The following is a 14816-nucleotide window of genomic DNA, read 5'->3' on the forward strand; positions in this document are numbered from 1 at the left end:
AGAGAGAGAGAGAGAGAGAGAGAGAGAGAGAGAGAGAGAGAGAGAGATGTGATTTATTAAAGAAATGTCAACGACGTCTACGGATAGTCGAAGAAGCGGAAATAACATCGATGCATATAATTTGCAACGGCATGCGCTGAATTACTTGGTTGACGTGCTATATTCGTTCTGTCGAATGCGTTAATAGATAAGACGAGGAAGCGGAAATAGAGAGTAAAAACGCGCACGCACGCGTGAGAATATGCGCTTCGCCACGCGCGACTTTTGGCACGAGATGCAACGTTATGTAAAATTACATTCGCCCACTTACGATTTGAAAGTCGTCACGATCTCGTACGTCGGAAATATCGAGTAATCTTTTTCGCGTTCACGCTCCCGCAACCGGAAATATGTGCACTTGTAATAATAAGCGCTATCGATTGCGCTATTGTATATAATTAAAGCGAGTTTAATACGGTTTCGCCGTCCAAGGAATCCTTATCGATTCGTACTAAGATCGTTGATCCAAGTTGTATATTATTAATTATGTACGAAAGAGGAGTAGGTGTTAATTGCATCCTATTGTGTATATGCAATAATAAACACATAGTATAATTAGTTGATATGTTTAATGGAGTAAATAAATTAATGTTTTTACATTATTTTACATAGAATGGCACTGCCACTCCAATGTCGTAAAAATTTCTAGTTCAATGACTTTGAAACATTCGATGTTTCTGACATTCTAATATATGTACATAACATATTACATTCCCCCAACTCTCTCTCCCTCTGTCTGTCGATGAAATCGCTCGTTATATATAAGTTTATAAGTGTCTAATAAGAAGAGACATATCACACTCGTACAATCGATACATATCTCATAAGCATTAATCTTTAATCTTAGGATATTTACTTTTTTTATTATATATATAAATGCTTCCTTATCTATCAATCACTGGCTCCTATATGAAATATTATTATATTGAATGTTGACAGAGATGCTTTTATCGAATTTGCGTAAAAAAGAAGATGAAACGTACACGTGAATCGAGCTCGCGATAAAAAAGCTAAAAAGAAACATGATATTATAAAAATGTGTTATGAAAAGAAAGAGAGTAAAAGGTAGAAAGTTTAGTAGCCATTCCTCATACACGTGAAATTTCGGTTATATTCAGAGATGCTATGAGATACACACACACACACAGACACACACACACACACACACACTTATACGTCCTAAATCTATTCGACGTCCGTCCGTCATCTACGTCCGGCACTTGGCTTTTCCTTCACCCGCCAATCTTCCTTGATAATGTCACTGGCTTTCTCGCCGATCATGATAATCGGCGCATTTGGATTGCCACTGACAATGGTCGGCATTACAGAAGCATCAGCGACTCTGAGTCCTTTTACTCCGTAAACTCTCAATCGCGGATCCACGACGGCCGTGAGATCGCTCCGCGGTCCCATCTTGCAGGTACTCGTCGGATGGTAAATCGTGAAGGTGAAGTGTCGTACGGCACACTCCCAATACTCGTACGTATCGAACGGATATTTGTAACAGCCCGGCATACGAATCGTGTGAGGTCTCGAGCCGAATCGCTGAAACGCGCTGGTATTGGATACCCGCATCGCCAACCTGATCCCCTCCACGAGAACGTCCATGTCCTCCTTACGCGTAAAGTAATTAGGATTGATGTCCGGCTGAATTAAGGGGTTTTTGCTCTTCAACCTGATCCAACCTGTGCTCTTGGGCCGCAGTAGAAGCGGTAGGATCGACCAGGTCTCGACGCCGTGCAAGGGCTTGTACATGATGTTGTACACACGATCTCGCAGACCGAGAATCTTTTTTATTTGTTCGCCATCGGAATTAATGGAACTTGACGCGAAGTGAAACTGCACGTCCGGATAGTCGCCGGACTTGTTAGCGTACTTGGTATTAAGAAAGGCTAGCGCCTCGACTCCCGGAGTGGTCAGAGGTCCTCGCTCCTTGGCGATGTATTCGAACATGACCGAGACAGTTTGAAATCGTTCTTTCATCAGGGTGATCGACTCGTTCACCAGAAATGTCAGCCCGCCAAGGCCCACATGGTCCTGAAGATTATCCCCGACTCGTAGATTAGATATCACTGGTATACCGAACTCGGTCAAGTGCTCGCTGGGACCGATCCCGGACAGCATGAGCAACTGAGGCGAATTAATCGCGCCGGCGGATAAGATGACTTCTCTTCTGCATCTAACGATCTGCTGCTTGCCGTCGCGAAGGAATTCTACGCCCGTTGCTCTTTTCTCGGCGTTAAAGAGCACCCTCAGAGCTTGAGCGTGCATCGCTATGTGCAAGTTCGGCCTATTTTTCACCGGTCGTAGGAAGGCCTTCGCCGTCGAGCATCGACTGCCACGTCGAATCGTCGCTTGCGTCAACATAAAGCCGGTTTGATTGAACCCGTTTATGTCGCGATTTTCATAGCCCATCTCTTGACCAGCCTGCAAAAAGGCGATCGCCAGAGGAGATTTCCAGGGTGGCTCCTGCACCGTCAGGTAACCCCCTGTCTCGTGGTAAGGCGTTCTCGCTAAATACGGATTACGATTGTCTTCAGACTTGAGGAAATAAGGGAACACTTCTTCGTAGCTCCATCCCGTGTTACCCGCTCGAGCCCAGCTGTCGTAATCGTGCCTGCGCGAGCAAACTCTTGTTTATCGTTTGATCGTTTCGACTCGCTTGTCACTAACGCGACAGCACGTCTTATAGCGACGAAAGTGTGAAATGTATATACTTGCCTATTACCACGAACATAAATCATGGCGTTGAGAACGCTGCATCCTCCGAGGACTCTGCCGCGTGGCCAATTACACCTGTCGCCTATCATGGCGAGACAATAAGCAGACGTGCTGCTGGGTGGTGAGGTCTGATACTTCCAATCGAATTCTGTGAGCTGAGTGTATCCGGCAAGCAGAGGGACGTCCGAAATTTCATTCTCGTCATCACCAGCTTCTAAGAGTAGCACCGTCCACGTAGGTATCTCCGACAATCTCGAGGCCATCACGGCACCCGCGCTGCCACCTCCGACCACTATAAAGTCGTACATTCGTAGCAGCTGAAATTGCATCGCGATTCGTTATGTAGTATCCGGAGTAAGTATTACGGAATAAATAACTGAAAGTTTAAATATAGCGAGTATGCGGGCGGAGGACGTTGACCCGCAAGAGAAAATGTAACATTACGTTAATCAAAACGCGTTGTATTTGAACTTGAATAACTTTTTCTGTGAAAAGTTATATGAACTCGATTATTGGATCACGTGCTATCAATAATAATCGATTACATTGATGCAACACTTGCAAGACGAACGATTTTTCAAGGACGTGGAAAGTATATATCGATAATAGTGAGCGCACTTGAAACATTTTCTAAAGTAATTAAGAGCTGCATCGCACGTAGCTTTCCCTTGAACGTACAAAAATTTTAAACCATATTCGTTTATTCTCGTATTAATAGATTCTGTGATAAAGTGATAAACACCAAAAGAGTTTTTCGTGTTGCGAAACTGTCTACCTACCCCCCCCCCCCCCCCCCCCCCCCCCCCCCAAAATAGGAGCGAGGACCACTCTCTTGTTCATTTCACAATAAACATATACACCGCTGATCTATCGATTCTAAATCTTGGATCTGTTTGGTCGGTAGTCGATGAATCGCGAGCACTACTTTATCGACTCTATGGAGGATTGTCTAAAGTTGTGCCGCGTGTCTAGATTTTCTACAAGTTATACAAATAAATTTTGTATCCTTCTTCCTAGTTCTTCCCCCTTCTCCCTTTATACCTCTCGTGCATTTTGCGGATGCGATTCTGGGTCGAGGGTATTGTATCTGTACACGGTGAGACCGATGGCCAAAAGTGGAATCAAACCAAGTCCAAGAACGGAAGTCGTGCCGATCAAGCTTGTTAACACTGCTGCCATTTCCGTTATTTATATTCTGTTCACCGCCAAACATCAATATCCGAATGCGTATCATCCGAGAAAATGCTTCTTTCAAGCATCAGTCAAGAAAAGGATGAGTCGTCTGAAAGTAAATCGCTAATTAGCTTTATTAATAAAAAGTATAATATCTTTATCAAAACTTGAAATAAATGCGTCACACTTTAAACGTACGAGTATAAACATGTAAACGTCATATGTGAGTGACGTATGCATCGTTTAAAACGATTATAGAAAGAAATGATGTAGATATATCTTGGAAATAGGAATCTTGGAGTAGGAAATAGTATAAGGAAATGATGATAAAAAATTCAAAGAAATATAAAGAAATATTACTTTTTACAACGGAACAAGATATAAGATGTAATGATTGTAATGTATACCATATAATGGCACGTCTGATATATATTATATGGTATACGAATAGTATTATATGGACCTATTATATGGTATACGAATAGTGCGGAGAGAGATAAAGAGAGAGAGAGAGGGGGGGGGGGGGGAGGGGGAAGAGGGAGGAAGGAGGACGAAGGGTAAGGTAGGGAACGTTTGTTACCGTTTTAGACATTTTATTTTATGAATGTCACGTCTCAATATCGTTTTTAATACAAACCTACCTTGGCACAGATTCCACAAACTTCCTAGAAAAAAAAGTCTTACAAGAATGGTGTCAGCGTCTGTGTGATTTCCACGCACATTTCGTACATGCCGTGTATTCCCGCCTACCTACTTCTCTCTGACAACGTAATCAACAGTTGGATAACGTTTCATTCAGCAAGAATTAGGTTGCTGGATTTTGTCTGATGTCTCGACGTGTGTCACTGACACACTTGCAGATGTGAAGATTGTGCGTCATACGTCATAAAGATACTCTAACAATGATAACATCTATCGTGTTCACGTCAGCAACGTGCACGGCAACGTGTTACACCCATTGACAATCCGTCACTTGCGTGCATTTCCGCACGTTGCTTTTTTATACGTCGTTTTCGTGGCTTTTATTAGATCTCCGTCGCTTTCTTCACTTGCTATATTTTCTCGTGACATCCGCGACAGCAGTCTTCCGATATTTGCGATCATATTTACAGTCAGAATCAAATCACATTTCGATTCTGTTCTGCATAGTAACGTGCGGAACTGCACTTTGATACTGTACCAATCTGCCTGATAATCTTCAACTTGGTGAGAAGGAGAACGGTCGTACCGAGTGTCCGCGGATAAACCGGCAAAATGGCAGCGGAATGAAACTAGCGCCGGTGAGAACCAGACTGCGGTGAATGTTCGGAGTGAAAACCAGTTGGGCCCCTAGTATATCCTTTCAATGCCAACGTCGCGTACGAAAACGTGATCCCGTAACGTATATACCGGCTGCCGTACGTCCGAGTCTTCTCAGACTCAGATAGACTATAGATTATCTATTGAAAGTCTCTTTTTCTTCCTTTTTCTTATACCTATTTCGTATAGATATAGCGATTTATATAACTTTTTATCTCAATAGGAATAATCATTGAAAATCTACATGAAGCACGGTACAAATTGTTGAACGTTTAATGAACCGTCAACAACATGCGAGATGTGAAACAGCATAATGTGACGGAGCGACGTAACGCGTGAGATTTCTCAAATAAACCAAGTATTCTTTTCTTTTATAGTATAGCACCGATGGCACGAACGAACAGATGCATTAGAGATCAAGTATCAAGTTTACGTCGTGTGTTGTTTAATAACTGGTACGTTAAATTAAATAAAAACGATAAATAACGTTGTTTTTTTCATTTAGAGGAAAGCAAAAAGCGCGAGTAGTGACAGGCGTTTTTTTCCGGCGTTATCGATACGCGATTTCGCAACGTTATCGAATGAGGAGAGTCAGTCGTTTTCTTTTCGAATGCGTGAATCGTACGCGAGACTTGACTCTCTTTCACGCGTGGTAACGGTGTCGGCATCTTTCTCTTTGCTTTCGTGACCGAATGCGCGACGAAGAGACGAGTTTACTCGCGCGCACTTTCTCTCTTCTGCGATGTCTACGAGTCTACGTGCCGTTCAGCAGGCAGCACCTCTCTAATCCATACATATTTACGTCTCGTTACGTTGCTTTCGGACAACTACGTTACTATACGCGCTGCGCTTTGATTCTCTCGTTAAACCACGGCTCGCTGCAGGAATCGGCGGGAAAGAAACTATGATCTTGTCGACCGCGTTTCACCTTTGCGGACTTTTCAACACGCACGAACCTTATTTCGCGATACAAATTCTGAAGAATCCTATTTGCGAGGAATTGAAAGAGAACTGTGTGATACCGCTGCGAATCAAGATATAGAATCATATATTGTATGATATTTTGTATCTTACGTATTTATATTTTCATTTTTATCCGTGTCGCATCCGGAGAGATATATATACATATATGTTGAACATTTTTGTATAACCAGATCCTGAATTAACTTGAATAATTAACTCGGCAATAATTCTACGTCCTGTAGTTGATCCGCACGGAGATGCATCTGCCATCACGTTTGAGCGGTTTATCGATTAGATCCAAAAATCCAAAAATAATACGAGCAAAAGTAGCTCGCTATCGACAACGATTTGATTCGCGCACTCTGGTATGGTTTTTGAGTGGGCAATGTTTTACTTTTTTTGCCACAAAGCTTCATATAATTTAACAATTTTATCGAGCCACTGGTCCGATATATAACTATTATTGTTACACAGCGTTATTTTCGTAATAAAATTATAAATATGCGCGTTAAATAGTGCAAAAAATTAAAACAGCGTCGATGAGAAGTGAACAGTTTCATTCTGCATGCATATTGCAAACTGACACCTCATTTCTCTTTATCGAAACGTGCCGTATTTTGATTACATCAAGAGAGAGAGAGAGAGAGAGAGACACGCACGTTTTTCGCTAGACTCCTTGCCTCTTTGTATATATAATGTCCTACAATTCGCGACTTTAACTTTAATGAGCTATTCTCGAACGAATTTGCAGTCGACTCCTCACTGGTGAAAATATTCAGATGCTATAGTTTACGAGAGTTATAAACGTGAAAAGAAACGTTTCTGACGAAAATAATCAACTTTTCAAAAGGCCATGTACATTTTAGTGTTTTCTTTTTTTTATGCGGATTTCTTCTATACTACTATTTTCAATTAATTATTTCAATATAAATTAAAATATTGAAGCTATAATTTTTCTTACTCAAGATAATTTTTTTTGAAATTATCATGGTTTCTTTATATACTCGCGTCACATAACGCAATATTTAAGATTTATAAAAGGCACGGAACATGGATTATGAATTCACGAATCATACAGATGTCTGTTATTTTATTTTGTTACTACTGCCTTATTCATCTGAAAGTATCCAAGAAACCGAGTAAAAAAACAGATTTCTCTTGTCGGAGTCGATCATAGGTAGCGTTATTCTTTAACAGACTCTTTTTTGATTACTTTGATTGACATTAATTTTTGCTTAGAAGAAAGAATGCTAGTATATTTTTTAAATTTCTAACGACACAATTTCGACACACACACACACACACACACACACACACACACACACACACACATTAAGCATTCAACAGCACATATTGCATTTTAAAAAGATTCTTTTTAAGGAAGAAGGATTGAAAGTTAATATCGGTTGTCCTTACACGGTTTCTTTTAATAATAGTTTTATATGCATTCTTTTTTCGACTCTTCTTTACAGAAAAAAAGAATTTTTGCAATAAGCGTCGTGTCCAAGAATTTACAGCATATTTATGAATAAATGGTGAATGCTGGACGATGTCGCGCAGTGGCACAGATCGATTACGTAAGAGATTTTGCAAGTGAAATTTACTTTTATTTCTCGAAAGGCATGACACATTCAAAGACGTTGCGGAATTGACTTCGGATTTCGAATGTCCCAAATTGAAGAGTATAAGAAGAGCCATAAAAAAAATTGCCGCGAATATAAGCAAAATCTTTATTTTATCGAACGATTAAAATTAGGTATAGAGTTGCGCGAGCCAAAATAGAAATCTTTCTTCTTCAGTCATCTAGCTTCTTCCTCTTTATTACATTTTTTACAAAAGTTTTCTTATGCAATAACACAGTCAAAATGTGTACATGAAAAATTGACGAGTTTATATGGTACACATTTGTGATTTTTAAATTTATTTAAATTTATTTGTTTCAGTATTGCGCTAGTTGATTTCTGTTCTGCAGCACATATTAGTTATAATAGATTGTCGTTGATTATTGCCCCGCGTGCCCTGTATGTATCGCATTATTACGTAAATAAACGATGTTTTATTTCTTATTAACCGCTTAATCTTTTCACGCGATGCGTCGCAGTTTTCGCCGGTATCGTATAAAAGTCTCAATATAATAAAGAGCCCAGTGTTTATATGTACATTGTACACGAAACACTTTCGCCTGAGCTTACACAATATCGTTGTAGCAGCATATTTGTATCATTGTATATATAGCATATGCAGTAACCTCTGTATACGGATGAATCGATAAAAAGTTGATTACGACAGAACCGAAATTACAGCAGCTTATACCACATGCCACGCCATTATAATAGAGAGCGGTCCTGACGCAATTGCAGATTAGTTATGGCTGATGCACTTTACGCGATCTAACCGGTCGAGCCAATTTTCATATCGGTTTTCTATCTTAGAAACGTTAAGTCGCACATTTTTTTTATTTGCATGTAATCCGTGTTATATTCTGAACTGCTGCTCTTACAATTAGAGAAAAAATTACACATTTTCCACACTGAGAAAAAAATATTTAGATAAAAAAAAAATATTTGTCTAGATTGCTGCCAATAGCTTATTTACTTGATTACTTTAATATAATACACATGTTTGTTTGGAATTGGATATTTTTTTACTTGTTTTAAATAAAAATATTAAATTCTAGGTAAATATGTGTATTGTATCAAGTAAATGGGCTGTTGGCAGCGATCTGGATAGAATTTTTTTTTATTTAAATATTTTTTTCTCAATGCATGTTATTTGTTTGCTTATTAAGACGTGTGCTTATTAAGAAATATACAAATAAAAATAAGAAAGTTTAGTTTTACGTATCACAATCGTTCTATTTTCTATATACTACAGAGATCTCTCTGCTTAATACTATAGGATAATTAAATACTAAAATACGTAATAATGTTTTAACGTTTTGAAATCGGAATGATTACAAAACGATTTCTCAAGGGATCGATTTAAAGGAAAATTATTGGTAAAATTATTTTATTTATAATAAAATCTTTGTCTTCAAAATCTTTGTCTTAAAAGTGAAACACATTCACCATTGATAGATTCTTATCTTATTTAACATTTCTATTATGTGTAACGAAATCTCACCGGCATGCGACTCCTGGCACAATTATGGCAAACCTCATATACGCAATAATTATGTGTAATTACTCATCTTCTTGACTCATCATCTTGGCTTTGCGCGAGTATCCAAGATTTAATTATGTGAATATTTCGAAACACTTGGTTACGCGAAGTAGTGATGTTTGTGAATCAACAAAATTCTGACGTGACACGCCGTATGCCCTACGCCGGTCAATGTGGAATTTTCACAAAACGCTGTTACAACTCTCTGTTGAAATAATGAAGAACGCATCACAGAGTCTCGTGCCAAATAAATGAATCTTTCAATCAGCCTGTCGTATATTCGATGAAAATACTTTTTTTTCTAAAGTGAGATGGCATTTTTGTAAATAATCGACGACTTGGATGAACGGATGCAATGAGAGTACAAGTCGAGAATACTTGTACCGTTATGTTATTACGTTACATTATTACGTTACGTTAACGTGAACGTAAACTGTATTTCTAAATGTTTAAACACTCTATACGAGAAAAATTGTATTTACGAAAAAGTTCAATATTACGAATATTAAATATTACAAACGATTACAATCAACATTTATTATTTTTTTGCTTTTTTTTCTGCAAGCTATTCAGATCTTAGATTGGAGACTATAATTTCTTTCACGAAAATATGTAATGCTACTAATTAAAGCTGTTCTTTGATCCAACTTTCTACACTTGGCCGTGTATCTCTATATTACATTATATACGAGTACGAGACCTGTTAAAAAAAAAAAGAGATCTTTCGAACTTTGTCTTTAAAATTTTTGGGGATTTACTTACAATTTACAACTTGTTTAATCTTGTCTCTTTCGAGGTATGTTTCTTCTTCTCGGTTGATACACTATATTCTCAATGCCGTTTCCACTTTTAGAAACAGTCCTTGTGCACGGATTTTTTGGAATCGTACGTAAGTTCGTCTTCTTTGATGTCTTCTGAATTGTGTCGAATCTTTAGTTTTTCACGAAGGAAAATACGCAGACGGACTTGCGTGCGATCCCGAAGAATGCGTACCAGGACTGTTTCCGTAATTGAGTGGGAACGTTAAGCGTAAATAGAGTGGTGTGTCAGTCGAGAGGGGAGATGTGTTTCGAAGGAGACAAGAGACTACGAAGCAAATCCCCGATACTTTCAAGACAAAATCTTTTTAAACAAACCTTGTATATTACATTATACGATTACGCAATCGATCGGCGTGTCAAGAAGCAGCAGCAGCAGCGGCGGCAGTGACATTGTCCCTCTTGAAACGAAACCGTCCCATCCACTTTGCCTTTATCATATCGGCACCCTTCTCGGCAATCATGATTACCGGGGCATTTATATTGCCGCTGGTGATGGTCGGCATGATACTTGCGTCAATCACTCGCAAGCCGTCGATTCCATAGACCCTCAGCTCTGGGTTTACGACTGCCCGTGGGTCATCGGGCGGGGCCATTTTGGCGGTGCCACTCATATGATAAATTGTCATGGTGTATTGCCTCACAACGCACGTCCAATATTCATCGGTATACAGTGGTAGGTGCTTGCAATTGGGCAATGGCTTGCTGTGGAATCTAGAGCCGAATCTTCTCATACTACTAGTCTCGCCGAAGGCGACAGCGGCCTTAACACCTTCGCGCAGCACCGCCACGTCATCTGGATGAGTGAGATAGTTGTGATACAGCAATGGATAATCCAAAGGGTTCCGGGATCTCAGTCTGATATAACCGCGTGATTTGGGCCTGAGAATCATCGGAAATACTCCGAAGACGTCGTGATTGTTGATTTTACCGAATACTTCGTTGTAGAATTCGTCAGTTAAACCATGAGCTTTCTTCACGTGGCTGCCACCGTCGGAATTGGTTGACGAGGATGTCAACATGAATTCGATGTCAGGCCAATCGTCCGTCTGATTGGCATACTTGGTGGAAATAAAGCCGACCGCTTCGAGGCCGATGCTGGACGTTAATGGACCGTCCTCGGTGACGGCGTATCTCAGCGCAGAGTTTATATTCACCATCCGATTAATCACGATACTGATCTCGTAATCGATCGGGAAAACGAGCCCCCCGACTGCTATATGGTCTTGCAGATTCTGCCCGACCCCGGGGGCGTCTTCAATCACGGGAATTCCCAGTTGCTCCAGATGTACGCGCGGACCTACTCCAGAAAGCATCAACAATTGTGGACTATTAATTGCGCCAGCCGAGAGAATCACCTCTTTCTTGGCGAACACCACTTCCTTACGACCATCTCTGATAAACTCTACTCCATACGCTCTTCTATTCTGTGGATTTATCAGCACGCGAGTCACGTGGCTCCACAGGGAGAGGTGAAAATTTTCTCTGAGCTGGATTGGCCGCACAAATGCCTTGGCGGTGCTGCACCTAGCACCTCGTCGCATTGTGAACTGAAAGAAGGCAAAACCAGTTTGCTGCTCGCCGTTGACATCACAAATATCGTAGCCCATCTCTTCTCCAGCCTGAAGAAACGCTACGCCCAACGGAGTGACATATGGGCTATCCTGCACGGTCAAGTACCCTCCTTTTGAAAAGAATAAAAAATATCTGTCATGTTTCGTCATAGAGGTATGCGCGCGCGCGCGCGCGCGCGCATAAAGAAATGATTTTCTTTTCTAATAATACTGCACATGATAAATGCAAAGATGCATGACAAATATGTGAAAAAGCGTCATACGGACCTGTACCATGATATCTTGTATTGCGTGCCAAATATGGATTCCTTTGATCCTGTGACTTTTTAAAATATGGCAACACGTCTTCGTATCCCCAACCAGGATTTCCGAAATTCTTCCATTGATCGAAATCACGTCGATTTCCGCGAATATATAGCATCGTATTTAAAACGCTGGATCCTCCAAGAACCTAAAGTGTTGAATTTACGTGACTGTGAAGATGGCACAAAATAAAAGAGCAGTGTTTGGCTAAGCGAATTCGGCTAAGCAGATTACGTAGCTTGATTTCTCAATGTGGTCTTCAGCACACAGTTTTCACTCTTATTTTTGCATTTAGAAATTAAATAAATCGCCGCGATATGAAATAATCGACATTATATATAGATATTATAAGCGTTATAATTATAGACATTATATAGACTCGTGCAAGACAAAAGTAAACGTTTCGTACATTGAGTACGGGCACTGAAAGAATTACTTTCACTCTCTAGCTTCGATTGTATGCCACGAATGTATATTTGATCCTCGACACCTCGCCTCGCGATATGTGGCAACATGCAGTTGGAACGTTTTTGCGTCCGATAATCGATGTTTTATTGTTAAATTGTAAATTTCGATAAAAGTGCGCGTGACTCGATCAGCGCGCGGGTCTTGGATAAATACGACGGCGATAGAGTACGATATACATATGTTGCGTGATCTCATAATATAGATCAGTGTATTAATCAATTATATTAATATATGTATAGGTCGTTTAAAAGTGAATACTTTTAAATCATCTTGATAAATATTTTACATGGATACAGTTTTCTTCTCGCGCTTCTCCAAAGTATAAAAGTATAATAGTCTCTACAACGAAAAATCTGTACATGGAACAATCATTTTCTATCTCGAGACTTCCGTAACCGTCTGTATAAAGTTCTATCGCGCGTGGTATTGGTGTCCCAACTCTTTTACAGTATATATTATACATATACCTTGCCGCGTGTCCAACAGCATCGACGATCGATCATCGCCTGGCAGGCCGTGTCTTGCGGCTGCGTGCGATACTTCCAATCGAGTTTACTCTTGTGCAAATATAACGAGAGTATCGGCACGTCGGTTATCTCGGTCTCGTGACCTCCGGCCTCCAGTAAGAGCACGGTCCATTCAGGCGTCTCAGTCAGCCTGTTGGCAAGCACGCTGCCAGCCGATCCGCCGCCAATTACAATAAAGTCGTAATCTTGACTCAATTGTTTCGTCACGCGCGGGTGATTTTCTGGATCCATGAGATCATAATTGAAGTATGCGAGCGCGGCAATCAGCACTGGGATTATAGTTATCTTGCCGATACCGACACCAAGAAGGACAGTAGCTGTTTTTACAGCGGCGCCGACAACCGTCGCGACGCTCATTTCTCGCTCTGGTCGCGTACTTTCGTACTCTCTTAATATTAATACTGATCTTGTCCGAAACTTGCGCGCATTCAAACAGCCGAGTTTACGAAAAATCTTTCGTCTCTTCCTTTACGAGTTTTTATCCGCGGGTTCCACACGGGTATCTTGTAGAAACTATTTTCCAACTATATATATATATATATATATATATATATATATACTGATATAACAGATAAAATCTGTTTTTATTTTATCATGCTTCTCGTCGTCCATGATTTATATAGTGCTCGTGATTACACAACTGTGCGCGATTACGAATCGCGTCCAGCCGTAAGAAAATTTACAAACACGTGTAACGGAAATTGATTAACGATATACGGATCAAAGAACCGTCGTCGACGCCTGGTCATTGAGAGTTACATACACTATACGTATAAAATTCACGTCAAAACACTTGGCCTTGAAATCTTGTGCCAGGATCTGCAAACAAAATAAGCATTTATTTTAGGTCATTAAAATACTTGAACGTATTACGTACATTGATAACGAAAGGACTGATACGTAGTTTGTAAGCGTGACATACACGATCGAAAAATTGTTTTGTGCTTTTTATGATAAGGTATTCGTCTTTTTACACGATACATGTTCCATCATAGGTAGATGTATTTTTTCTTTCGAGTAAATGTATGTACATGTACCTAATGTTGTATACGCGTAGCTGATGTCAAGCTGATTGATTTTTCGAGCACGCCGATATTAATTGTATTTTCATTAACCTTACGACAAAACAAAAAAAAAAGAAAGAAAGAAAAAAAAAAGAAAATTCCGTCTGTAAAAAAATCGAGGACCAGGTGAGAAAAGCTAAAATATAAAAAATGATCTGAAATTAGAAACCGTTAAGTACGACGAATAAATGTCGCGTCACCGCGGACATCCCATATATATGAATATTGCAACAATTTAGAAAGTTGACCCACATTGCACTGTTCGTTAATTATACGTCGCGTTCGTCGTTAATTTTAATTTACGTTAATTAATTTTGACCAGAACCGAGGTAAATATATTTTTTTTTATTATCTACAAATTTTTATTGCACTTTAGATAATATCAAGGAGAATCAACACGTACTGCAAATTTTCAACTTTTAATATTAAATATATGTTTGTACGTAATCACATAAATCCATAATCATATAATCACAATAAATTAAATATATAATTAAAGTTTGCTTAAAATGAGAATCAAGTAAGAATTAAAGTTTTTCTGCTCTCTATGCATCTCCAAAATGTAGTCTCCTCATCGGAAAAAAACTTTTTTATCGGTCATCACTGTCATCAGTCATATTGTAGTCTAATATTGGATTGTAACTTGTGGAGAGAGAGAGAGAGAGAGAGAGAGAGAGAGAGAGAGAGAGAGAGAGAGAGAGAGAG

General features: G+C 39.7%; 3 protein-coding genes across 8 annotated transcripts in view; 1 reads left to right on the plus strand and 2 right to left on the minus strand.

The window, feature by feature from the left end:
• LOC112453312 (flotillin-2) overlaps positions 1–14816 on the plus strand; it is a 72320-nt gene that overhangs the window by 27815 nt on the left and 29689 nt on the right. The window lies entirely within an intron of this gene.
• Positions 624–5189, minus strand: LOC112453310 (glucose dehydrogenase [FAD, quinone]-like). The gene is made up of 4 exons (XM_025013977.1): positions 4575–5189; positions 3802–4042; positions 2761–3077; positions 624–2656 (listed from the first exon to the last, which is right to left on the minus strand). The coding sequence occupies exons 2-4, from the start codon at positions 3937–3939 to the stop codon at positions 1243–1245; spliced, it is 1869 nt and encodes a 622-aa protein (XP_024869745.1). The 5' UTR covers positions 3940–4042; positions 4575–5189; the 3' UTR covers positions 624–1242.
• Positions 8008–14816, minus strand: part of LOC112453307 (glucose dehydrogenase [FAD, quinone]) — an 8123-nt gene continuing 1314 nt past the window's right edge. The window contains exons 1-4 of one of the 3 annotated variants that reach the window (XM_025013967.1): positions 12988–14500; positions 12017–12200; positions 10494–11859; positions 8008–10057 (exon numbers count right to left, since the gene is read on the minus strand). In XM_025013967.1, coding sequence (XP_024869735.1) covers positions 10535–11859; positions 12017–12200; positions 12988–13404 — 1926 coding nt within the window. In that variant the 5' untranslated portion in view covers positions 13405–14500 and the 3' untranslated portion in view covers positions 8008–10057; positions 10494–10534. Of the gene's footprint in view, positions 11860–12016; positions 12201–12987; positions 14501–14816 lie in introns of those variants that run through there. The other 2 variants (XM_025013966.1, XM_025013965.1) reach the window with 2 other exon arrangements.

This window comes from Temnothorax curvispinosus, unplaced genomic scaffold (genome assembly GCF_003070985.1).
Source record: "Temnothorax curvispinosus isolate PA1 unplaced genomic scaffold, ASM307098v1 QBEX01004246.1, whole genome shotgun sequence".
Classification (NCBI taxonomy): domain Eukaryota; kingdom Metazoa; phylum Arthropoda; class Insecta; order Hymenoptera; family Formicidae; genus Temnothorax; species Temnothorax curvispinosus.